We start from the raw sequence: 27,346 nt of genomic DNA, 5'->3' as shown, positions 1-27,346 counted from the left end.
GCATCCGAAGCAGGCTTCAGGCTCTGAGCTGTCAGCACAGAGCCCAACACAGATCTCAAACTCCTGAACTGTGAGATCATGACCTGAGCCAAAGTCAGATGCTCAACTGACTTAGCCACCCAGGTGCCCCTCTTTTTTAATTTTTATTTAAGAGAGAGAGAGAGAGGGCACACCAGTGGGGTAAGGGAAGAGAGAGAGGGAGAGGAAATCCCAAGGAGGCTCCATACTGTCAGCGCAGAACTCCATGCAGGGCTCGAATCTACAAACATGAGATTATGACCTGAGCTGAGATCAAGAGTCATATACTTAACCAAGTGAGCCACCCAGACACACCTGATGTATCAATATCTCTATCTTTCTTCTGGCTGAGGAATATTCCATTGTATGGATAGATTCCCATTTTATTTATCTTTTTATCAGTTGATGAGACATTTGGGTTGTTTCTGCCTTCTTGCTCTTATGCATAACATTGCTGTGAACATTTGTGTTTAGGTTTTTCTGTGTGTGTTTTCAATTCTCTTGGATATAACCCTAGGAGTGGAACTGTTGGATCATATAGTGACTCTGTGTATAACTTTTTAAGGAACCATCAGACCATTTTCCAAAGCACTGAGCCATGTGAATTGAGCCCTGACTCTTGTATTTCCGTACCTCTCCACAGCTCCCAGCTTTTGCAGCAGCCAACACATCTAGCCGTGCTTTACAGCAACTTGCCTGCAGACCCTTTTTCTTTGCCAGGGCCCAGCTCCTTAAAAACAGGGATGATTGCATTTTAATCCAGTGTGGTGTCTATTTTGATATTTTCAGTCTCCTTTTGAGTAAAACGGAGACAAGGTGCTGGAACTGATAGATAATATCCCTGGAAAACTTTTGTATCATGAGAGAGATCCCTTAGCATGGCCTGGGAATGTGCCCAAAGAAATGATTTGTGCTTCTGTTCAGGAGCAAGAAAAGAAAATCCTGAAAAACATTACAAAAATTCTTTTGAGAAAAAAGATAAAGAAAATTCTGAGAATTTCTCTTTTGTACATATGAAATTGGATTTTTCTCTTTTCCAATTAAGTTATAATTATTAATGAACTATGCAAGAATTGTTGTGCATATGGATTTATTTTCTCTTAAATACTTCCAGTTGGCTTCTCTAGAGTGCTCCGAACAGAACTCTCCAGGAGTAAGTCATACTCAGGTCCCCCATCATGGGTTGTCCCTGCAGCCATGGGCTCCACGCTGGCTAGCGCATCCTGCGTCTCTTTCATTTGCTCTCACAGATTCTCCGGGCTCACACTCTGCATAGAATTATCTAGACTTGTTTCCCTTGATAACGACTGTTCTTTCTTCAGTCTGTTTTCCATATGTTTTCTTCTTTTGGATCTAATAACTAAAACGTAGACATGATGTTATTGAGATGCTATTAAATGAGGAATAGAGACAAAAGAGGTAAGGGAAAACATGGGAAAATTAAGGTACAAACAATAGAATTTTCAAGATATAATGAAAGCTATCTGTCTGAAAAAGATGGTGAAATTTGAATTTTAAAATTATCCCCCCCCAAAAAAATAAAATTATTTTCCCACTTCCTATATACAAGCTTTATAAATGCCCAGTTTAAAAAAAAAAAAAGAATGTTGGCTAATGAATGAATATGTGGTATATAGATACAAAGAAATATTACTCAGCCATAAAAATTAATGAAATCTTGCCATTTGCAATGACATGGATGGAACTAGACTGTATCCTGCTAAGTGAAATAAGTCAGTCAGACAAAGACAACTACCATATGATTTCACTCATATGTGTAATTTAAGAAAAACAAATGAGCAAAGGTGGGGGGAAGGAGGGGGAGGCAATCCAAGAAACAGACTTCTACCTATAGAGAACAAACTGCTGGCGACCAGAGGGGAGGCAGGTGGGGGATGGGTTATGTAGGTGATGGGGATTAAGGAGGGCACTGGTGGTGAGCACTGGGTGATATATAGAAGCGCTGATGTATATTGTGTACCTGAAATTACTATTACACTGTATGTTAACCAACTGGAATTTAAATAAAAACTTAAAAAAAATTTATACTTCAATGTAAGGAAAAGACATTGAAAAACCATTTCCTAAGGGTAAGCATTGGCATCAGTGAGCATCACTGACCACCATACTCCTGGCCTTGCAGCCTGTCTCTGACTGTCGCATCTGGGACCGTTACAGAGGAGATGCATACAAGGGATGACAGACGTGGTTGAATCAGACACTGCACTCTACATAGTTTTGCTCTAGAATTTTTTAAAGCAAGTATCCAAGAATCCCTGAACTCCTACAAAAGCAGGTTCATATGAACACATGTGCTGCCCTCTCCTCACAAAGATTTGCAGGCATGGTGAGCATCTTGCACACAAGGGTCTGTTCTGTGCACCTGGATCCTATTCCCACATCAGGTGGAGGCAGACGGTGCAAGAAGGACATCTGACTAGCTGTGTTCTAGGCTCAGCAATAACACCGCACTGATAAGTGTTTGGTCTGGGGCAAGTTTTGTCTCCTGAACTCTGTGTTTGGTCCTGGGAATTGCAGTCCGTGGCTATTTGCCCCTCTGTATAATTTGATGAGAACAGTTCATTTATGTAGGTGTGGCTATGAATATTCACCTTTATTACCTCAAACTCCATTAAATCCCACCCAACTTTGCCTTTGAAAACCAAACCATCACTGCCCGCTCAGCTTTCATGTGACTTTGCATCTGACAAAATAAACTGGTGGGTCGGGTGTTCACCTGAGTGAATGAACTTTTCCAGCTCCTTCTCGTTCTCTGGAAGTAGGTAGGTGGACTCATCCTGGCTCTCATCCTCAGAACCCTCGTCCTTGTCTCCCAGTAATGGTATCCTGACATTGTTATAAAGCCAGGCAAGTTGCTGTCTTTCCTCAGCCTGGGCCAGCTGACTGGAGAATAATGTAGAGGAATTTTCTTTTAATGTTTATTTCTTTTTGAGAGAGAGACAGAGTGCAAGCAGGGGAGGGGCAGTGAGAGAGGGAGACACAGAATCCGAAGCAGGCTCCAGGCTCTGAGCTGTCAGCACAGAGCCCGATGCGGGGCTCAAACTCACAAGCTACCGTGAGATCAAGACCCCAACCGAAGTCAAATGCTTAACTGACTGAGCCACCCAAGTGCCCCAGTAAATTATCACATCTAATCCTGTGACTTTTTTTTTTTTACGTTTTTTTTTTTTTATTTTTTATTTTTGGGACAGAGAGAGACAGAGCATGAACAGGGGAGGGGCAGAGAGAGAGGGAGACACAGAATTGGAAACAGGCTCCAGGCTCCGAGCCATCAGCCCAGAGCCTGACGCGGGGCTCGAACTCACGGACCGCAAGATCGTGACCTGGCTGAAGTCGGATGCTTAACCGACTGCGCCACCCAGGCGCCCCTAATCCTGTGACTTTTGACTGAATAGGAGTCACTGGTACATGATAGTAGGCGGGGGAGGGAGGCAGAAACAGATTGCTCTCCAATGGGCGCTGATAGGCAGAAAAGGAGTAACTGACAATGCCAAATGTGGTTCCCAGCCAGGACTGGGTGAGGTGAGGAAGGAACTCATGTGGGGTACAAAACCCCATAATCAAGATAAATAGTATATTCAAGATAAATAATATCATAATGCAATATTTTACTAAAGAAAAACGAATGCCAAGAAATCCACAATGAACAAAATATCAACATTCTTAAATAAAGTCCATACAGGTATTAGGGATTTTTCCTTTTGTTCACTCTCTAACATGGCTTGGCCTAGCACTGCTACTGAGGCTATATTTAAAATGTTGGTGGGGCGCCTGGGTGGCGCAGTCGGTTAAGCGTCCGACTTCAGCCAGGTCATGATCTTGCGGTCCGTGAGTTCGAGCCCTGCGTCGGGCTCCGGGCTGATGGCTCGGAGCCTGGAGCCTGTTTCCGATTCTGTGTCTCCCTCTCTCTCTGCCCCTCGCCCGTTCATGCTCTGTCTCTCTCTGTCCCAAAAATAAATAAACGTTGAAAAAAAAATTAAAAAAAAAAATAAAATGTTGGTAATTTGGGGGCACCTGGGTGGCTCAGTAGGTTAAGCATCCAATTCTTGATTTCAGTCCAGGTCATGATCTCACAGTTCGTGCGTTTGAACCCCGTGTCAGGCTCTGCACTAACAGCTAGGATCCTGCTTGGGATTCTCTCTCTCTCCTTCTATCTCTGCCCCTACCCAGCCTTCTCTCTCTCTCTCTCTCTCAAAATAAATAAAAATAAACCTCAAAAAATAAAAACAAAACAAATTGTTGGCATTTTGTTCATCATGGATGTTTTTTGAAATAAATTTAGGTTTTATAAAATATTGAATCAAAATATTATTCATCTTGATGACTGAATTTCTTGGCAACCCCTTAAATTTTGCACCCGAGGTGAGTGCCTTGCTCACTGCATTCTAGATCCAGCCCTGGAATTGGATTTTCAAGCAGCTACTTCTGTTTGATATGAAAAGGAGTAATAGAGGGATTTCCTTTTTGCTAATATACATATCTGCCTAATTCTGTTTGACATACATAATCAGGAAGAACTGGTCTGATCCTAAACATGATTAACAGTAATCATCCAAATCCTAGTCTCATCCCAATGTCTTGATTCCAGTTATAAAATTTAAGGGGGTGCCAAAAAACTCAGTAGTGCTGATAAATATTTGAGCTCAATCTTTTCACAAGTTGAAATGAATGGGGAAAAAATCCATGATAAACCAAATATCAAAATTTTAAATAAACATAAGATCCAACAGTGCTGTGATGAACCATGTGGGAACCAGAGTCAAAAGAAAGATGTGAGTCCCTATATACATGTTTTTTGTGTTTTTAAGTGGATATTCTTTTCCAAAACACTAAAGTTGATAATGTATTACCAATTTGAAAAGTAGTGTATCAAAACTCACCTTATGTTAAGTTTAAATATTTTATCTATGCAAGAAACAGAGTATATTATAATTTTACCTTCCTAGTTTAAATGAATGAAACTTACCAACAGTATTTTCAAAACCTCTTCTGGAAAAAATTCACCACTAAAAATTACATGAAAACATGTACTTTGCTGGGGCGACTGGGTGGCTCAGTCAGTTAAGCATCTGACTTAGGCTCAGGTCATGATCTCACAGTTTGTTAGTTCGAGCCCTGCATTGGGGCTGGCAGTATGGAGCCTGCTTGGGATTCTTGCTCTCTTCTTTCTCCTCTCTGCACCTCCCCTGCTCACACTTTCTCTCTCTCTCTCAAAATAAATTTTAAAAAATTAAAAAAAGGGGCACCTGGGTGGCTCAGTTGGTTGAGCGGCCGACTTCAGCTCAGGTCATGATCTCACACTCCATGAGTTTGAGCCCCGTGTCAGGCTCTGTGCTGACAGCTCAGAGCCTGGAGCCTGTTTCAGATTCTGTGTCTCCCTCTCTCTGACCCTCCCCCATTCATGCTCTGTCTCTCTCTGTCTCAAAAATAAATAAACGTTAAAAAAAAAAAAGAAAATATTTAAAAAAAAAATAAAAAACAAACAAACATGTAACTTTGGAACATGTATTTTTCCTTTTGCCTCATGCTCTAAAATAACTTGTTGTGGCCTATGAGTAGCATGAATGTAAAAGCTGTAAGAGTTGACATTAGCTCAGCAACTTAATTGGACACTGCAAGTCCTGGAGGATACATTTGAGGGAATTATCATAGAAAACTCTATGTATGCTAACATCTTTGTGTACACTACTGAAAAGAAGATGAAATTGCAATGACATAAATTGAGTGAAAGATCACCGCACTAGATGTCCCAGAACTAAACATGCTGCTTACACTCTCTCATTAGTAAATGTCTTCAACTTTACCTTTAGTCTTATTTGCCTTCACTGGACATACTGTGAAGTGGTCCTAAAGTGGCCACCTTAAAATACCCAACACATGGCAACAGGCTCTTTGTGTTCATACTCAATTCCAATAGAGCAAGTAATTTACTACTTCTTCAAGCTGTTTTTTTTTTTTTTAAGAATCATTATCTTTGCAATCTTTTTTTAGTGTTTATTCATTTTTGAAAGAGAAAGCATGAGTCAGGGAGGAGTAGGAGTGTGGGGGGACAGAGGATCCAAAGTGGGCTCTGTGCTGACAGCAGAGAGCCGGATGCAGGGCTTGAACTCATGAGAACTGTGAGATCAAGAACTGAGCTGAATTCGGAGGTTCAACGAACCCAACCATCCAGGCGCCTACACTGTTTCTGATGGGATATTATGGAATCCCAGCACTGAATCCTGGAGAAGGAATCAGTATATATAGTTCTGGTCAGAGTAGCATCATGTCACAGTGCAGATCATTTTTGTCTAATACTAATTTCAAAATGATCACATCACTTAAAAGAGTTTGACCACAAACTTTATTTGTGCAAACAAGATGAAGTATCTTCCCTAAATGCTACTTTTTTCTTAGATAATAAATATCTAATGAAAAAGAGAGTGATCACTCTTTTCTGCTTTGCACTAAGGTTCCTTCCAAAGTATGAAGTTCACTTTAGAACACCATGTTTTGGAAGGATGCCATCATCTCAGACAGTGGTTTTCAAACATTTTGACCATGATCCACAGTAAGAAATATGTTTTACCTCATAACTGTGTATCTGTTTGTCTGAAAAGTTAAAAAATGAGCATTTATGTTAAGACTTGTAATGCTTTCTAATATTTTCTATCCTACTAAATTGTATTCTGTCCTATTTCACTTTTTTCCATTTATATTATGACCCAGCATGAGTACAGTCCATATTCTGAAAAACCCTGATGTGGAAATTCAGGATGACCATAATACTTTAATGATTATAAGAATTATCATCATCATTATTATCATTATCATTACTAAATAATAACCTAGTTAATCTATCATGTCTTACTTAAGGATGGTAAATGTTAGTATATACCTACTATATCACATAGGAAATACTGATTCCACATATCAGAGCAATGCTGAAGGCTATACACGCAATCACAATTACTTGAACAAGAGCAGGTCTACGTGGAATCAGTGCTAAAAATGGAAAGAAAAGATTTCATTTTACTTGTGTCTATCGGTTAATATATTTGTTAAGCATATTGTTATTCCAAAGGGGAATGGGAGACAAAATCAGAAGTACCATAACAAACAGCATCCTTAATTTTTAAAAATATGGAGGCTACATTGCACAGGGAACATATATAATTCGAACTGCCACATAAAGTAATCCCTAACTCCTTTTTCTTTCTCTGGTTCTTGTCCTTTGTCAAAACCCTCTTTTGGGGCGCCTGGGTGGCGCAGTCGGTTAAGCGTCCGACTTCAGCCAGGTCACGATCTCGCGGTCCGTGAGTTCGAGCCCCGTGTCGGGCTCTGGGCTGATGGCTCAGAGCCTGGAGCCTGTTTCCGATTCTGTGTCTCCCTCTCTCTCTGCCCCTCCCCCGTTCATGCTCTATCTCTCTCTGTCCCAAAAATAAATAAACATTGAAAAAAAAATTAAAAAAAAAAACAAAACAAAAACCCTCTTTTACTCTGTAGAGATACAGGACCCCTGACTCAGTACAGCAGCACCTGCTGTCCCTGTAGCTGAAAGGAGAGTGGCTTTAGTTTCACGACTTGGGCGCTGCACTCATGGTCCGGGGTGTGCAGCACTGTGCTGAGATGATACCTTAGGGAGATTCCGAATGCAATTCCAGGGGCACCTGGGTGGCTCAGGCGGTTAAGCAACCAACGTCGGCCCAGGTCATGGTCTCACTGTTCATGAGTTGGAGCTCTGCATCAGGCTCCATGTCGTGGAGTCTGCTTCTGGATTCTGTCTCCCTCTCTCTCTGTCTCCCCCCCCCCCCCCCCCCCCCCCACACACAATAAATAAACGTAAAAAAGTGAATGCAATTCCACAAACCTGCATTCCAGGTATCAGCGTTCAGGGGTGCTGCATAGGTTGTTAGACTCCCGTTAGTGTTTATAGGGTTATGTGTATTACCCTTCCCGTTACCTGGGATTAAAAAAAATAATAACCAGAGAGTTATTGTTTGTACAAACTGGACAAAAGAGCAATTGGCAAAGTAAGTACATTATTCAGCCACTTGTAAAACCTGATAAATTGAGGTGATTACTCTTCATCCTGCACTTGGCCTTCCCTCACTGTCTGTCCCTTCCCTAGCACAGAAAGAGTTCAGCAACTGAACTGAAAAACGCCCTGAGTTTCACCAATCAATGAAAGGTCACCTGAGCCTGACAAAAAGAACCTGGACTGTGAAAAGTCTAGCGGTGTAAAATGCTTGATTGCAGACCTCAAACGTGGGAAATATGGGTGTTCATTCTATGGTTTTCTCTACCCTTCTGTGTGCTTTCAGGCTTTCACAATGAAATTCTGGGGCAGGGAGAAAAAAAATGGGCTACAGATGGTTTCAGTATAGTGAGTACTAAAAACTGGCCGCTGGGTTTGGCCACAGGAAGGTCACTGGAGACCTAGACCACAGCGGTGCTAGCCACGTGGGGAGGGGGGAATGCCAGAGTGACCGAAACAGTTCAAGAGAGAACAGGAGGAAAGGAATTGGAGACTGTGAGTTTTAGGAACTCTTTTGAGGAACTCTGGTGTTGTAGGGGGAGAAATGAGGGCAGCTCCCAGAAGGGCTGAGGGATCCACAGCTGGGTTTTGCTTTCTCAGATGGGAGAACCAGCAGCACGTTCACAGGAGAAGGGAAGTGATATGTTAAATTGCAATACCACAGGAAATGGGGAGAGAACTTCCGGTAGTGCGGAGGGTTGGCGGAGCTGGAAGTTGGCACACCCGCAGAGCTAGTCCTTGGGCTGGAACGGAAGGAAGGCAGAGAAAGAGGGTGCAATTGCAGGTAGATGGAGCAGGGATGGGGGTGGAATGGCGATACTCTGTTTTGACCGCTTGTATTTTGCCAGTGATGGAGGTAACAAGGTCATCCCCTGAGGGTGAGGGTGAGGTAAATATGATGGGGGTTTTGCAGAGCAGAAAAAATAGATGAGAAAGTCACCAAGCAGAAGGAGAGTAAGTGTGCTAGGTAAATGAGAAACACATTTTTAAATAAAATGTCCAAGAAATGAAACTTCTAGGTATATTGGCTATATATATATATATATACATATATATATATGTATATATATATATATATGTATATATATATATTTTTTTTGTCCTTCCAAATTATTTTATTTCTTTTTTTTTTTTTATTTACATCCAAGTTAGTTAGCATATACTGCAACAATGATTTCAGGAGTAGATTCCTTAATGCCCCTTACCCATTTAGCCCATCCCCCTCCCACAACCCCTCCAGTAACCCTCTGTGTGTTCTCTATATTTTTTAATTTTCTTTAAAGATATTTTACTTTTAAGTAATTTCTACACCCAGCATGGGGCTTGAACTCACAAGCCCGAGACTAAGAGTCACACACTCCACCAAATGAACCAGACAGATGCCCATATTTTCTGTATATTGATGCTCTGGCATTTACTGGCTTGATCCTGGACAGACCAACCCTCCCAGGTCTATTTGCTACAGATTGCAAACAACTCCCCTGCAAGTGTGCCTTTGATATAAACCAACCAATCCAGAGCCCACACCCTCAGCCACCTTCTTTATCAAACTCTCACACACCAAGCCAATGTTTCCCCTGACCTAAATTATCCCCGGACCAGGTACTGGACAACTAGGAACCACTCCTATAGCCTAGAGCCCACCAAAATCATTCCAACTATCCACTACTCTGTACCTACCTCACCACTCCTTCCCATGAAAACACCAACAAAGACTCTGGGCCAAGCTCTTCCCTCTTGTCTCCCCCACCTCTTGTTTCTAGGAGTGTGTGAGTATAATGTTCTTCCTCCATGACAATCATTTCCATGTCTGTATGTCTTATCATACCTGATTAAAATAAATCCCAGGTATATTTCATCACTCTAGGGCAAAAAGTGAATACATTCTTTTTATATTTATAAGAATTGCCAATTGCCCTCTATAGACGTTGCACTCATTCCTAGCCTACATATGAGATTATATTCACTTGAAACTAGTAGGATATTATATGTTAATTATACTTCAATTAGAAAAAAATACGAGATATTTCCCAAATCCTTTGCCGTTTTTTTTTTTAATGAAACATTTTGCTCACCTTCAACATGATAGCTGAAAACTGGAATGAGTATTTCCTTATTATGAGTTAGGCTTCTTTCCATATAACCAAGAGCTCAGGGTTACAGAGAAAATTGGAGTCTTCCAGTGATCTAAAACAATTCTGTCCTCTATCTCCATATCGGAACCTGCACCTGGGACCCGAAGCTCAGGCACAACAGAGGTCGTAGCTGTGCAAACCTCTAGTGCAAGCTCACAACACAAGTTAGTTTCAAAGTAAAGATTAGGATGCAGGCCTCCTGATACCTTGGCCAGAATTCAATCTCTGGGTAGTGGGGTGAACAGGCAAGTGAGATATTCATAGCTGAGTTTTAGAAAAATTAATGATGTGTTTGGGATGGCTGGATGTATTAATCACGTTTTTAAGATCAACTGTATTTCCTGATGCTTCAACATCTGTGCTATTTTAGAATCTGCTCCTAGTGGCATCATGACTAACCCAACCATCCAGAGGGCACTTCTTTTTCTAATTTGCACAAAGAGCTGTACAGATTAGTGCTGACCACCGTGGGGCGCCCTCTGGAGCCGTAGACCACAACAGCCTTGGGAATGTCCCTGTATCCCAGCCACCCTCCAAGACCCCTTGACTTACCATTATTGCCTGGTAATTGCGTGGGCTTAGGAGGTTTCAGAGCTCAAAGTCGTTCAAAGGATCAGAGAGAAGAGACAAGTTCAAGATAGATTTAGGAAAATAAAGAAATAACTTGTATTAGACAAGGGGACCTAAAAGCTAAGATGGTAAATGTCGTTAATACATTTATTACAATGCCTTATAGAAATATGTGGCTTAATTTGGAAAAGCATGGTGTTCTGTTTGCATCCACGAATATGGGGTGTTAAGAACATAATGCATTTGGCTTCTGGTCTGTTTTTGCAGTCACGTGAGCTGGTTGAGGACCTGATAGATTTAGCACAGAGTTGAAGGGGTCTGGGCGGTCATCAGAAAGTCAGAGAGCCAGTGCCAGAAAGCCACGGCAATACCCTTTCCTCCTACAGAAATTAGATGCTTTTATACTGTGCAGATGGCATTTCCCTTGTACAGAATAGAGATTGTTTATAAGTACCACATATCTTCACAAAGAGTTGCTGCCTGATTTCACAGATTGGCAGGGTCAGTTTCTCTGTTTTGAGATAAACAAAGTTCCCTTGAGGACTCAAAATGCAAAGCATAGAAGACAGATGATTATAAAGAATATTTTACACTCACAAAACATCTGTATCTGGACTCGTATGGTCTACCGACAAACGTATACCCAATTACAATTAAAGTCATACAGACACATTCAAACCACTCTGATTTGGTCAAGGTTTCTGTGTGTGCCAAGTGAAATAAAAGAGAAGCAAACCAGTCCCTAAAGAGAAAGCACAGCTTCCATAGACAGAATAATATCGGATTAATTTCCAAGTTTCCAGAGACAGAATAATATTGGATTAATCTCCAAGCAATGCTTATCTAATTATATTATTGTATGGACCATGCTCCTAACAAATACACAAGAAAAGACACATTATATAGCAGATGAGAGGACCCCAGTCTATGGTTCTGATTTCACCAAATGAGTAATACAATTACTTACCTCTGAGTCTTGAGGAAACACTTTCCTGCTTAGTGATATTTGTGGATGTTTGTGACTGATTGTAACCTTGAAAAGAAAACTCGTAGCAGTGAAATATGATTAACCCTTTTTACTTCCCTGAAACAAGTAAAAACAATGGTTGAAGCTACCCATTAAGCCTGTTGCTAGTTCAACTGGTTTGAACTCACCTTCATAAGGCAAACATAAAGGTGGGCATTCCATTAAAAACAAAACTAGAAAGGTGAAAGAACTCTGAACCTTGTCCATCACTCCAAAACTGTTAGTCTTTTATCACATGGAGAAAAGGAAATATTTAGCTATAGTGCAGTTTCTGCCCTATATTTCTCTGAGAAACTAAGAAACTCTGCTCTCCACAGAATGTTTGGGTTCTGACTTGGAGCCACCAGTGTGAGGTCAGCTGACGTTGCCAACACAGCCTTCCTTCACGGAACCAAGTCAGCCAATGGGGAGACTAACAGGATGGGGTGTGGGAGAAGGAGGCACATCTGTGGGTATAGGTATGGATAATACCAGAGCCCTCCCCTCAGGGAGTATACAGACCAGTGAGGAGGCAGAAAAGATCAGTTACAATTCAATGGGACATACATAAAAAGCAAACAGAATGCAGTAGGGCTCTGTAGTCAGATGCCTGACTTCTAATCCTAATCTCTGCCTTCCTACACATTTTTGCTTAATCAGGTTACTTAACCCCTTTGGACTTCAGCTTCCTCATCTGTAAAACAGAAGGAAGAAATAGCACCTACCTCACAGCGTTATAGCAATATTCAAATAACGAAATCCATGCAAAGCTCAAAAATAGCGTTAGTACTGAGCGTTCGTTCTGGAGAGCATTTGCAAAAAAGCAATTCAGTACACCTCCACCTGATGGGTACTGTTCAGAAAACTAGACTCCAGGGGCTGCCTCCAAAAGTTTTTTTAGAGGAAATTAATTGAGGGGCACCTGGGTGGCTCAGTTAAGCGTCCGACTTCAGCTCATGTCATGATCTCAGAGTTTGTGGGATGGAGCCCCACATCAGGCTCTGTGCTGTGTGGAGCCTGCTTGGGATTCTCTCTCTCTCTCTCTCTCTCTCTCTCTCTCTCTCTCTCTCTCTGCTCCTACCCACTTGTGTTCTTTCTCTCAAAATAAACTTTAAAAAAATAAAATAAAGGAGATGAACTGAATCATCTCAAAATATGGAAATGGGATTGAAAAGTAGATAGCATAGAAGAAGGTTGTCCCGTATACTTGTCCTTTGTCCATCCAGTAGTTCTCAAATTATAGACAGCACGTTTCGATTCACCTCTACCAGTTACAATAAGAGACCAGATCTTTTGATGCTTGTAAAGCTTCCTAGGTTTAGAAATTGGTTCCACTTGCACTGTACCCCAAAGGCAAACTATCCTTTCTGAATGTTTGTGAGATGACAATGCTAAGACCCTCTAGACATACCCATGAGGCAGACCACTGCCACCTTCTTGCTTAATTCTTACAACACCTGAATTCCCACTCCTGTCTTCCTTTCATCCAGCCATGCCTACAGGATGATCCATATAAGAACTTGGTTTCCACTCTCTAGAAGTCCTGCAATCTCAGAACTGCCTCTGGTCAAACCCATCTGAATAAGTTCATCTGCTGTATCTCCTTGAACTTGTTTTTGGACTTCCAATCTCCCTATGGGCACTGCTGCCGTTAGACTTGATTTTGAACTGTCAGGCTCCCCACGGACACTGTTTTCTTTGGAGTTGGTTTTAGGATACCAACTTCCCAATGGTTACTGCTGCTTTGCTCAGTCTTTTCCCTTAGGAAAAGGGAACACCTGGGAACACCTTAGGGAACACCTAAGGAACACCATAGGGCTGTGAACACCTGGCTTTTCCCAGACTTGGTTCTTGAATTGACTCATATATCCCATGCACCCAGACCAGCTGGATGAATTACCAATCCATCAGAATACCACTATGGGTTAATGATACTGACAGATGTGTAGATCAGGTCAAGCTATGAAAATTAGGCTAAGAGATAAAGGTCTTTCATAACATAACCAAAACTTTCCAACAGATTCCCTTAAATCCAGAGTGCCCAACCTGTTCTCTTGACTTTCTCCCACCAAATGGGATCCCTGGTTGAGAACTGGGTCCCACACCCCCCTCACATGCCTAATAGGACTCTTCCTAGTTGTCACCTTTATCAAAGTTTGCCTTTGGTGGCTAGTCAAGCAATACCAGTCATCTTTCACATCGTCACAACCTGGGTGGCAAGCGTTATCCATCCCAATTAGTATTGTTAATGATGTTGAGACACCACGAAGTAGATTGTATTGTAGTTTTTTGAGTTCTAATTGACAAAACATCATATTAGTTTCTGGTGTACAACCATGACTTGATATTTGTACACATTGCAAAATGATCACAATAAGTCTAGCTAACCTCTATCACCATACAGTTACAAAACTTTTTTGAGATTGGAACTTTTTTTTTTTAATGTTTATTTATTTTTGAGACAGAGAGAGACAGAACATGAACGGGGGAGGGTCAGAGAGAGGGAGACACAGAATCTGAAACAGGCTCCAGACTCTGAGCTGTTAGCACAGAGCCCGACGCAGGGCTTGGACTCACGAGCCTTCGAGCTGTGAGATCATGACCTGAGCCAAAGTTGGCCGCTTAACCAATTGAGCCACCCAGGTGCCCCGAGATTGGAACTTTTAAGGTCCACTTTCATAGCAACTATAGCATTAAATATGCAATATAATATTATTAACTTTAGTCACTATGCTGTACATTACATCCCCATGACTTATTTATTTTATAACTGGAAGTTTGTACCTTTTTACCTCCTTTACTCATTTTGTTGTATTGTAAATTTTAAAACTATATTTTCCTGCTGCCTCCATATCCATGCAAACAGGCTGTGAGCACCCCACCCAGGTGACCAGGTTACCTAGGTGATAAGGCTAGTTCTGGCCACAAGCTCCCTTCTGCCCTTCCCTTCAACATTCAAATGTAGCAACGATATCCTCTCCCGCCTATTCCTGTGTACTCCATCCTGACCCCCGATAAAAGGACTTGCCCATGGATACTCACCTTCTGCTCCCCACCTGCTTGGTTGAGCCCGCTCTGTAGGTGTCCCTATTTTGCCGCCCCTCATGGCGGTGCACTTGACTTCTGGTATTATAATTCAATGGGTTTTGACAAATGTATCATGACATGTATCCAACTTTTTATTATTATACAACATAACTGCTCTACTCTAAAAATCCTTTATACTCCACCTATTCATCTCTCCCTCTACCCTGGCAATCACCAATCTTTTTACTGTTTCCATAATTTTGCCTTTTCCAGAATGTCATATAGCTAGAATCACATATGAAGCCTTTTCAGAATGGCTTCTTTCACTTAGTAATATGTATTTGAGGTTCTTCCAAGTTTTTTTCATGGCTTGATAGCTTATTTATTTTTAAAAGCTATAATTTTGGATAATCAGTTTGGATGTTCTTAAGTTTGTTGATTAATTTAGGAAACACATTCTACATTACCGAGTCTACTCAAGCAGGAACCACTTAGATTGTATCTTTTAATTATTCACATTTGCATTTTTGTCTCTTGAAAATGTGTGTAAATGTATTGCCATAGGATTCGGTTCTTTTCATTTTCCCCTCAACATTAAAATTTTTGTATATTTGCAAAATGGGATTCCTCTTCATACATCCCATCTGCGGTGGGCGTATTAGCAGAACGATTGTTCCAATATTTGCAAGCTGCCCACAGGCTAGCCCAGGTGCAGCGACCCACGTCGTATCCTCCCAGGGACGTGGAGGACCTGCTTTGGGAGCTTTGAGCCGGGCCATGAGCCAGAGGACGTTCACGCAGCTCCAGGACCACCGCCGCCGCTCAAGGGGCCAACAGCAGAAAGAGGCGGGCTGGGCGAGGAGGTGGGCCCCGAAAGGGGAGAAGGCGGTTCACCGAGCGTTTCCATTGGGCGGAGCGCGGCGCGATGCCTTCCGGGCGTTGTAGTCTGAGCCTCCAGGGCAGGTGGACTACAAGTCCCAGAAGGCCGCGCAACCCGGCCGAGTGTGCTAGGTAACCTTCGCCTGTGCTGCGCTCCGTGCCTCCAGGCTGTCAGTGGTCGGGCGCCCGAATCCCTCTCGAGGCCGAGCGGGGCGGCGGGACCACCGAGGGCAACGTCTGGAGGCGGCAAAGGCCGGAGTGGTTCCGGGAGCGGCCAGGAGGCTGGGGCAGGGTCCGCCGGAGACCAGGGCGGGACGGGGTGCTGCAGGTCTGGCCAGGAGGTTCCGCTGCCGGCGCCTGGTGTGAAGGCAACGTGCGTGCAGTTGGGGTTGTCTCCCCTGGGGCTCCCTCGGTTTCCAGCTATGGCGACCCCTGGCTCCGTCTTCGGCCTACTCGGCCAGGAAGACTGCTGCTCCTCCGTGCCTGTGCCCAGATGCGGAGTTCGTCTGAGCGGGTTCTCTTCTTGCGGGGACAGGGCCGCTAGGGCTTCTCCCTGCGCCCATCGTCCCCCGGTTGCCTTGGCGTTTTCCTTAAGGTTGGGAGTTCCAGTTATTGCTGCCAGTAATGTAAGTCGGATCCAAGCTTCTCTGCCATGGCCGTGACCTTTTGCTGCTTTTAAGCTTCTCTTGGCCTTCAGTACTTTCGCTAGGATGTGGTTGGTGTGTGTTTATCTTGCTTTGCGGTCCTTGTCTGAAACTGCAGGTTGAAGTGTTTCATCACTTCTCTCCACATCCTTCGCACCACGTTGGTCCAAGCCTCCAGTAGCCCCCAGGCTTCTCTTCCTATCGCACCATTATCTCCATTAGTCCATTACCCACACAGCAGCCAGAAGAGGCTTTGTCAATACAAGAGCATTCTTTCCTTCCTGGTTAAAGCTGCTTGGTGGTTCCCGAAACCCCAATACCATTCCAATACAGAAACAGGGCTTTCATGAATGTTTTCAGGCATCAGCATATTGGAAATGAAGATGTGAGGATTGGGATGTTTGTGAGTAACTGGGCTATTTATATCATGACCTTAAGAGACTTGTTTACATGCATTTACCTATAATATTAATTGTGGAAGATCTCCCTGCCCTCTCTTTGGGGTCTTTGCACCCCCTGACAGTGTTAAGGCACTGGAAGATCCATTGAGCCATATGACAGTCCCAACCCAGTTTATACCAAGTTCCAAAGGAACAAACTCACAGCCTCCCAATCCAGGTGGTTTTTTCACTGGACAATTATAACATCCAGTAAGTAAACCAGGGCAAGTAGAGCACCCAAGAAGTCCTTAAGCATAGAGGTTTATTTTTCCAAATATTCAAAATCCAGATCAGCCTCACCTGTTATTCCCTCTGTCTGCTCTAACAAATCCATACCCCCAACTTCTTCCCTTTGGCCTGGGCTGCCTTCCCTGGACTCTGATGGGGCCCTTCCATTGTCATAACATGGGAGGGTGTTTAGAGTCTGAGCTGGGAATAACCCTAATGTCAGTTTAGCCTTTTGTTCAATAGACATTTGTTGAGAACTTGCTATGTGACAGACACTTCCCAGGTCCTGGAGATACAACACTGAACAAGTGAAAAACCATGCCCTATTGGAGCTTGTATCTAGTTAGAGTGATGCAGGCAATGAAAAGAAATATAATTTGGTTACATAGTATGCTTGAAGTTGATAGGTGTTAATGAATATTTAGAATAAAAGAATAGAGTAGGGTAAGGGAATCAAGAATGAGGGATCTGCTGCTTTATTTTTTTTTAATTTCTTTTTTTTTTTTTTTTTGCATTTATTTATTTTTGAGAGACAGAGAGTAAGTGGGGGAGGAGCAGAGAGAGAATGAGACAGAATCCGAAGCAGGTTCCAGGCTCTGAGCTGTCAACACAGAGCCTGACATGGGGCTCAAACCCACAAACTGAGATCATGACCTGAGCCAAAGTCATACGCTTAACCGACTGAGCCACCCAGGCGCCCCTGCTGCTTTATTTTTTATTTATTTTTTTAAGCGCTTCTTTTTGAGAGAGGGGAGGGGATGGGCAGAAAGAAGGAGACAGAGAACCCGAAGCAGCAGGCCCTGTGCTGTTAGCACAAAGCCCAACACAGGCTGGAACCTACAGACCTTGAGATCATGACCTGAGCCAAAGTTGGACACTCAACCAACTGAGCCACCCAGGCGCCCCAAGGGATCTGCCATTTTAAATAGAACCTCTGGGCCTTGGACTTGCCTGTGCTGTGTGCTGTGTGCTGCTCCTACGGAGAAGTTGAGAGAATAAGGGGAGCTGTAATGGGACGTGGTCTCAAGACCTCATGTTGAGACAATGTACTCAAAGAAGATTCACAACAGAGATTCCAGTTTTGGTTCATACAAGCCAATTCAACCACAGACACCTACCTGAGATAAACCCAGGTATAACCTAAGAGGCAAAATATCTGGGAATATCAGAAACTGCTAGAAAGACTTGGGTTGGTACCTGATTTGAACTAGTATGCTGGGCTGGCTGGCTCGAGCAGGAGACGGTATAGCTCAGCTGTAATAAAAAAACAAAAGGGACTTCTGGAGTTTGCACTTGTTTCTTCTCTTCCTTTGCCTTAGAACAGTGTGCCCACAGCTGCTGTAACCCAACTTCTGGTCCAGACATCCTGAGGAGTGGAATCAAGGCAAGGCAGTAGCCTGTGAGCAGCAGAGAAACAGGCACAGAACACATCACCTCAGGCAAGTGTTTCTCCATCCTGCCTCCTCAAAGCTCTGGGATGGTGAATCACATTCCAAGGAGTTATCTCATGGGACGAGGAATCATTGACTAGCTTTCTGAGGCCTCAACCTCCCCTCCCAGGATCCATTGTCTCTACCCCTGAACTCAGTGGGGTTTATAGGTACCAGGATCTGATCCCATCACATGTATGCGTAACAATTGATAAAATAGCCAGTGATCCCAAAAGATATATACTCACTGGCCCAAGTAATAAGCAATTTTCAGCGCATAACAATTTCAAGAGAAAACAAACATTGGATTACAGAATCCATCAGAAACAGATATATTAGAACAGATGGAACAAAATTTTAAATTAGTCTATTAAATGCATTTAAGGAGTAAGGCATGGTATTAACAATAAGAAATGAGAATAATGACACATAAAAAAGAACCAAGTATAAATATTAGGTATGTAAAACAATAGTTGAAATGAAGACACAGTAGAGGCAATAAATAGCAAAATGGACAGCTGAAAAAAAAACTTAGCAAACTGGAAGAGCAAATTGAGAAAATGTCCAGACAAAAGAAAAAAAGAAAGGAAAAGGAATTAGAGAACATAAAAGAAAGGCTAAGAAATATGGACAACAGACACAGGTGTGCTAACATTTGAATAATCAGAGTCATAAAAGAGAAACTTTTTAAATGGAAAGGATGAAATATTAAAAATAAGATAAATTTCCATAAAGTATTTGGCACTGGTCCTAGAACATCTCATTCAAAATTCCTTTACTATATTATGACATATAAAATTCTAAATTTATATATTTTTGTTTGTGCTAATAACAATAACAGTACAGTTAGTGTCATAATTTACCTTGTTTTTACTACAGACAACACTGCTTATATGCAAAGCTACTCAAGATAAAATTGGAAACACAGGAATTTGATCTTAGAAGAACTGTAACATTTGTCAAATCTGACTACCCCTGGGATGATTTATTGCCTCTTAGTTCTTTTTTCTTCTTCTTTTAGTCATCAATGCAAAGAAGGGAGGCAGTTACTCCCTGGTAAACAAGGAAAATACACGAGAGGGAAATAAATGTTAAAAAGCTCAGAAAGGAAATTTAGAGGCATAGAATGAGAAGAGGAATTTGGGAATACCTGATTGCTTTCCAAAGAAGTGGGCTAGAGCTGGTGAGCAGAGCACCCTGGTAGATTAGCAAGGTGAATGCGTATAACCAACTGTGCCTGTACATAACTGTCAAGGATGTATAAAACTAACAGTGGAAGTTCAGAAAAACAAAGCCCACTATATGCTATGTAGCTAAAAGAGTCGTAATCAAGGAGGTTTAACAGAAATCCAGGCAGAAAGAGCCTTAAACCTATAGACTGGCCTGACTTGTTCCTTGTTTTCTATATTTACCAATCCTTGTACAAGCCTCACTACCATCATTCTGTTACCATTTGTCACTGGAACAAAAGTAAGCCTTTATTCGTTGGTCTCAGATTTAAGCATATCACAGACTTCTAAAAACTGACCTTTTTATCTCTTGTAATGCTCCCTATGCTTGTATCCTCCTTGTGCAATAATGTTTTGTGGTTCTTATTTTTTTTAATGTTTTTATTTATTTTTGAGACAGAGAGAGACAGAGCATGAGCAGGGGAGGGGTAGAGAGAGAGGGAGACACAGAATCTGAAGCAGGCTCCAGGCTCTGAGCCATCAGCACAGAGCCCAATACAGGGTTCAAACTCACGAACTATGAGATCATGACCTGAGCTGAAGTCGGATGCTCAACCAACTGAGCCACCCAAGCACCCCCTTGTGGTTCTTATTCTTTAAAAAAAAAAAAAAAAAAGTCTTTTAACATTTATTCATTTTTGAAAGGCAGAGGGAGACAGAGTGTGAATGGGGGAGGAGCATAGAGACAGGGAGACACAGAAACAGAAGCAGGCTCCAGGCTCTGACCTGTCAGCACAGAGCCTAACGCGGGGCTTGAACTCACAGACTATGAGATCGTGACCTGAGCTGAAGTTGGATGCTTAACCAACTGAGCCACCCAGGTGCAACCCCCCCTTTTTTTTTTTTTAACATTTATTCATTTTTGAAAAGCAGAGAGAGCACGAAGTGCTTCTTATTCTTTAAAAAAAAAAAAAAATGGATAATATCACAAAAAAAAGACATTTCCCAGAATGTAAAACAGATTAAAGACATCAGACTAAAAGCCCACAGAGAGTGTCTTAGGAAGTTATGCATATACTTCAAACCCAGCCACTCCACTCCTAGGTTTTTACCCAAGATAAATGCAAACTTACACACACAAAAGCCCTGTGGTAGAATGTCTGTATCAGCTATATTTACAATAGCCAACAAATGGAAACAACTTTATGCTCATCAGCAGGTGAAGAGGATAAGTAATGGTAGCACATTCACAGAATGGAATGCTACTCAGCAAAAAAAAAAAAAAAAAAAAAAAAAGGAGTAAACTACTGATACGAGCTACAGTATGATGAACCTCAAAAACAGACAAAAAAACATTATGTGGAGAAAAGACCTGATCCCAAAAGTGTCCACATAGTAAAAGTAGTATATGAATAAAATACCGTGTGATTCTATTTATATGAAACTCTAAAAGACAATCTTAGTATGTAGTGGCAGAGCAGATAGGTGTTGCCCAGAGGTTAGGGCAGTGGGGTGTGATGGGGATTAACTAAAGAGACATAAAGGAACTTTTTGGGAAAGGGAAAATATAGTTTTGATTGTAGTGATAGTAACAAGGGTGTAGACATTTTTCAACACTCATCAAACTGTAGCCCTAAAAGGAAAGTCCTCAGCATAACAGTGGTGTTTGAAGCCTCAAGACTGGATGAGAACTTCAGGGATGTAAACAGGAAATGGGGCACCCTGACAGTAAGAGGTAAGGGAAGTGGGGGAGGAAACAGCTAAGGGGGCCTGAAATGAAGGCCAGAATCAGGTGTAAAGTCCTGAAAGCCATGTGAAAAACATGCTTCAAGGAGGTAATGATCCATGATCTATAATGCTGCTGGTATTTCAAGGAAGTAAAAAATGGAATTGACTACTAGGTTTAGCAATGTGGAGGACATCTGGCAGTGAGGTAGGTTTGGAGAGGTTTCAAGAATGGAAAAGAAGTGGAGACAGCAAAACAGACAACTCTTGAAAAATTTTGCTTTCTATAATGAAGCAGAGAAATTATGCAGGAGCTAGAAGGGAATGTGTTATCAAGAGGTTTTTTTTTTTAAGTATGTTTACATATTGGTGGGAATAATCTAGTACATAGGCAAAACGTGATGATACAGGAGATAAGGCAAACTTGCTAGAGCAATGCCCTCAAGACAGGCTCTGGAGTCAACCCAGCCAGTTTGCATGTAGGTCCCTGTGGGACAGCGCAGACACTGTGGACAATGGGTAGATGTTATGGAAGGCTTCTACTGATTCCTTCTGTTCTCAGGTAAGCGGGAAGCAAAGTCATCTGCTGGCAGTGAGCCTGAGGGAAGGTTAAGTCAAGGAATTGTTGGAATTTTGATACTAAATAGCCAAGCAGCTTAGGAAACAGATGGTGGAGGGGTTCCAGTCACTAGTAATGGAATGGTCCTAGGGATGACCATGGGAGTGACTGACTGTGGCAAGTGGTTGACAAAACCATAAGCAGAGGGGTCCTGTGAGGTCAGGACATGGAAAGATCATCCAGATGGATGATGGAATGGTTCTAGATGCAGTAAGGCAGGTGCCGAATTCTTTGATATGTGGATGAGTGACTCATAATAGATGACTGGAATGAAGGGAAGCAAGTGTGATGGTCTCATGTCCCAAGAGTCAGAGGTGAGTTTTAGAGAGAAGGGAGGAACAATCTAGAGGCTGCAAACGAGAAAAGTGGGGGGTGGAGGGGAGGAGAAAGGAGCCACCCCTTGAAGCCATCATAAGAGACACTGTGCATAGGGGAGACTCAAGCTTCAGTCACAGCAGGAAGGTTTCAAGGAAGAGCTCATGATGAAATGAGTTCCAGTTGGGCCCAGCAGAAGGTTCCAGAGTTGGGGAGTTGAACATGGGGTTAAAAAAAAAAAAAGGCAATGAACTAAGCCATACATAGGTTAGAGGGTTGGAGTAAGGGAGGTGAAGGGGTGTGGGAGTCCTGAACATCCAAGACACACTGTGCATATAAGGCTGTGTGATAGATGATAGAGATGTAGGGATCCTTCCAGGAGGAAGCAGAAGTCTGGGACTTTCTCTTGACTTGTGATATGGGCTGGGCCACAAAAGGCACTTTTAGAAAAACTTTTTTAAAAGATATTAAGCTGCGTAATATAGAGTGACTTGTCAGGATGCTTGTGTAATATTGTATATGAATTATGAGATTCTTTGGAGTCGCTAAATCAAAGAATCTCGGTTTGCTCAAAGTGTATTACACTGGGTATTAGAATACCCATATATTCACAGTATTACTTGACACATATTACTTTCTCTTACAGAGATAATATTGCTAATTCCATTCTAAAGGTATTTGCAGAAATCACATGAGAAATGCATTCAGTTAATTTACTCCTGCAACATTTATTGGGTGACCACTATGCACTAAGCCCTGAAAGGTAAGGAATCAGATGTTACATACCTATGTGAGCTCCAGCTACAGAACACACACCCTCCCACACCAGTAGGTCACTGTTTCTCAACCAATGGGGAGTCATGGACCCTGTAAGAACTAGATGAACCTTTTGTATCCTGGATTTCTAACCAATGTCCTTGAAGCCTATCCAAGGATTCCTGGCCCGTAATTATAGTCCTACTTTAGGGAAATAGAGGAAATATCTGTGAACAGGAGAGAAGCCACCTAAATCTGCTTATCCATCCTGCCTCCTTTCCCCTAGGAGCACTCAGAGAGACTTCCTCACTCTGATGAATTGGTGAGCTTCCTTCCCTTCTGAAGTACCCCTACTATCAAGCAATCTTCTCATCAAGAGAAGATAAAGAAAGCATAAACACTGAATTTGAGAGAGACCTTGAGAAACAATGCTCCCATGTGCTGTAGTGTCTCTTGCTCTCTGCCCCACAAGGGCCATTCTAACCGCATCAAGAGGCATTCCTCAGCATTGCCCAAACCTCCGATTTGTGTTCCAGTCACGGTTGTGCTGTAATGCTCAGTATTGTGGGTGGTGAAATCTTAGGGAACCCAAGTCCTAGAAAATGGCAGTGATTCTGACTGTCCAATCCAGACTTCATATTCCAAAGGCAGCTTAGCTCTCATGTTACCAGAAATCATTCAGGTCAGAGAGCCAGGTAACTTTATTTCTCACTGTTTAGGAATTTCTCGGTTTTTATTATCAAGTTATCTACTATAGAAAACTGAACAAAAGAAAAATTTAGGGGAAAAAAAAATCACTGGAGAGGCAGCATAACATGGTATTTAAAAACATGACTCTAGAGCCAAACAATCTTGGTTCCATTCCTTAATAGCTGTGTATCCTTAGGTAGGTTTCTCAACACTCTGCACAAGTTTCTCCATTTGTAAAACTGGGATAATAATAGTACCTATCTCATAGAGTTAAGGAGATTGAACAAGTTAATATTTGAAAGCATTTAAAACAAAGCCTAGCACATACGTGCTGTGTTTATAAAACTTTTTTAAAAATCTTAAATTAACAAGGTTAATTTCTCCATGGATCCTTCCAGTCCTTATCCATATACATTTTTTAGATGTTATAATAGATACGTATATACAATTTTGTGTCCTTTTCATTCCTTAACATTATGTATATCGATGCAGTGTCCACAACTGTAACTTACAGTGATTGCCTAAAACAGATTACAAGTGAATTGTCCAACAATGCAATCATGAGTAAACCATGGACACTGACACAATGGGTCATAAACTGTCAACTTTTGTTCTAACAACATCAGTCTCATACTTCTAGGTAATAATCTTTCCACCATTAGTAAAATCATTTACTAATCTTTTCTAAGGTTAATCTTGATCGACAGTAAATATCCCATTCAATACTAATTTTTTTTCTTAAATTCAGATTTAGTATTTCATATTGTGTTCCTTAAACGGCACCCACATTCTCCCTTTGTAACAGCAAAATCTGTATTTCCATAATTATGCACAAGATGTTATTATAAAGCTTCCTATCCATTATTCCAGCTTGACGCAAAACAGTGTACTTTCAGTTAAAAAACTTTTCCTAGAATAAGGTTCCCCTTAACAATGCACTGCGATCCACAAATTCAGACCTCAGTTGAGATCTCTTACTGAAAGAAGTCTTATTCCCTATAATCATGTTCCTCAAGTAGGATTCCTGGTAGGAATCAAGTAGGACCATGAGGGGATTTGAGGTTTCTTCACTGTAATTCTCTGATGTTAAATAAAGGCTACATAACTGCTGAAAGCTTTGTTCTATTCTTTTCATTCACAGGTTTCTTCTAAGGAGATATTTTCTACCAAATAATAAAAAGAAGTCTTTCTGAATTCTTACTAAACCATTTGCCCTCTTGATTATATTTATAGGGTTTTTTTTCAATGTGTTACCAAATGTACAATAAAAGAAAAATCTCTTATCAATTCAATTCACAGTTTCTCTTCACTATGATTTCTCTGATGCTGAAGTAGGGCTGAGTGACCACTAAAGGCTTTTCCACAGTCATTGCATATAAAGCGTTTCTCTCCACTATGCATTCTCTGATGAATAATGAGAGAAGAATTCTTACAGAAAGCTTTCTCACAATGATTACATTTGTAGGGTTTTTCTCCAGTATGGTTTCTTAGATGTACAATAAGGGAAGAACTCTCATTAAATGCTTTCCCACATTCATTACATCTATATGGTTTCTCTCCAGTATGAGTTCTCCGGTGTGCAATAAGGTGAGAGCTACAGTTAAAAGATCTTTCACATTGATTACATTTATAGGGTTTCTCACCAGTGTGAATTCTCCGATGAGCAACAAGGTGACAGCTCTGACTGAAGGATTTTCCACATTTATTACACTCATAGGGCTTTTCTCCAGTATGAGTCCTTTGATGTCTAACAAGGTGAGCCATCTGGCTGCAGGACTTCCCACATTTATTACATTCATAAGGCTTGATTCCAGAATGAATTATTTCATGTTTAGTGAGGGCTGAGCGTTCTCTGAATGCTTTGCCACATTCCTGACAGTTATAGGGTTTCTCTCCTGTGTGAGTTCTCTGATGGGCAATAAGATGGGAGCTCCAGCTGAAGGATTTTCCACATTCAGTACATTTATATGGTTTTGCTCCAGAGTGAGTTCTTTCGTGTTTACTAAGGGCTGAGTAATCCCTGAAAGCTTTTTCACATTCATCACATTTAAAGGGCTTCTCTCCAGTATGCATTCTCATGTGGGCAATAAGATGGGAGCTCCAGCTGAAAGATTTCCCACATTCAGTACATTCAAAGGGTTTCTCTCCGGTATGAGTTCTCTGATGTCCAATAAGATGGGAGTTCCAGTTGAAAGATTTCCCACATTCATTACATACATAAGGTTTCTCTCCTGTATGAATTCTCTTATGTACAATAAGATGAGAATTCCAGCTGAAGGCTTTTCCACATTTATTACATTCATAGGGCTTTATTCCAGTGTGAGTCCGTTCATGTTTAGTAAGGGCTGAACGATTCCTAAATACTTTTCCACATTTATCACATTCATAGGGTTTCTCTCCAGTATGAGTTTTCTTATGCTGGATAAGGTAAGAGCTCCAGATGAAAGATGTTCCACATTCATTATATTCATAAGGTTTCTCTGAGGTGTATGTGCTTGTATGTTGAGTAAGGAATGAGTCATACCCAAAGACTTTCTCCCATTCATTGTATTTATATGCTTTCTCTACAGTACCAATTTTTTGACGCTCCATAAATGATGAAAAATAAAAGATATTCTCATATTCTTTGTAATCATACTGGTTTTCTCCAATATGAAGTCGTGGGTGTTCATTAAATGATGGGCTCTGGTTAAAGATTTGATGGCATTCCTTATATTCATAGAGTTTTTCTCCTGTATGCATTCCCTTATGATCACCAAAATGTAGTATATGATTGAAAGATTTCACAGCATCAGTACATTTAAGAAGATTATCTCCAGTTTCCATCCTTTCAGGCTGATTAGGTTGTATGGACTGGTAGAAAGTTTTGTCATAATCATGATTTCCACAGGTAATCTTATCTGCATACATTATGGCTGAGTTACACCGCCAGCTTTCAGCATTTGTATCAGGCTTATAGAAATGTTCTATTTGAGAAACTCTCTGAGATGGAACAAAGTTTAAGCTCTGGCTACACTCTGCTCCAAGTTCACAGAATTCTGAACCTCTTTGAGATAGTACTTGCTTTTGCATGAAGACCATTTGCCTCATAGCTGTACTCTGGTTCATGTGATACATTTCCAACTGGTCTTTACATCCCAAGACTTCTAACCTGGAGAACCAAGGATCATCCCATATGTATCTTTCCAGCTTCATGCTATGGGATTGTTCTTCCTCAAAAATGCTTTGTGTTGGGATCAATGCTTTGCTTTCAAGATTCCTCATCCACTCTGAAATAATCAGAAAAAAAAGCCATGAGAGCACAGAGAAAAAATTTCCGAGAATAGAGTGGGAAAAGTGAGATTTATTGTCCATATTATTGAAAAGGCAGTTGTGACCTTGTTTTCAAATAGATTTGTAACACAAAGATCATAACAGGGAAGAGGAGAATAGTGAAAAAAAAAAAAAGTATGTGAACCAGCATAAGTGTATACTGGATACCAATAACAACCATTTAGGGGCATTTTCCCATAGAAAAAAAGACCAGGATAAAGGTGTATGGTAAAGGAATCGAGGTCCTGGAATGGTCTAAGAGTGTTTTGCATGCTTGAGGCCTTGAAGCACACTGTGTAGTATCTCTCTAGATAGTGTGTACAAATGACATTTATGGTCATTTAT

At 41.5% G+C, this 27,346-nt stretch overlaps 2 protein-coding genes across 13 annotated transcripts in view; both read right to left on the bottom strand.

The window, feature by feature from the left end:
* Positions 1 to 15,685, bottom strand: part of LOC101090727 (zinc finger protein 256) — a 32,110-nt gene extending 16,425 nt beyond the window's left edge. Inside the window, 3 exon segments of the mRNA XM_045045772.1 lie at positions 7,889 to 7,981; positions 9,737 to 9,884; positions 10,132 to 15,685. The gene's annotated coding sequence lies outside the window, so the exon portion shown is untranslated.
* Positions 15,686 to 17,772: 2,087 nt separating this feature from the next.
* ZNF606 (zinc finger protein 606) overlaps positions 17,773 to 27,346 on the bottom strand; it is a 28,388-nt gene continuing 18,814 nt past the window's right edge. For 8 of the 12 annotated variants that reach the window (XM_019818462.3, XM_019818460.3, XM_006940752.5 and 5 more), the window contains one exon: positions 23,683 to 26,958. In XM_019818462.3, coding sequence (XP_019674021.1) covers positions 24,983 to 26,958 — 1,976 coding nt within the window. In that variant the 3' untranslated portion in view covers positions 23,683 to 24,982. Of the gene's footprint in view, positions 18,352 to 23,682; positions 26,959 to 27,346 lie in introns of those variants that run through there. The other 4 variants (XM_045045752.1, XM_045045751.1, XM_006940757.5 and 1 more) reach the window with 4 other exon arrangements.

Source organism: Felis catus, chromosome E2 (genome assembly GCF_018350175.1).
Source record: "Felis catus isolate Fca126 chromosome E2, F.catus_Fca126_mat1.0, whole genome shotgun sequence".
NCBI lineage: Eukaryota > Metazoa > Chordata > Mammalia > Carnivora > Felidae > Felis > Felis catus.
Note: the sequence above shows the minus strand (reverse complement) of the source record. Positions and strands in the feature narration are given on the sequence as shown.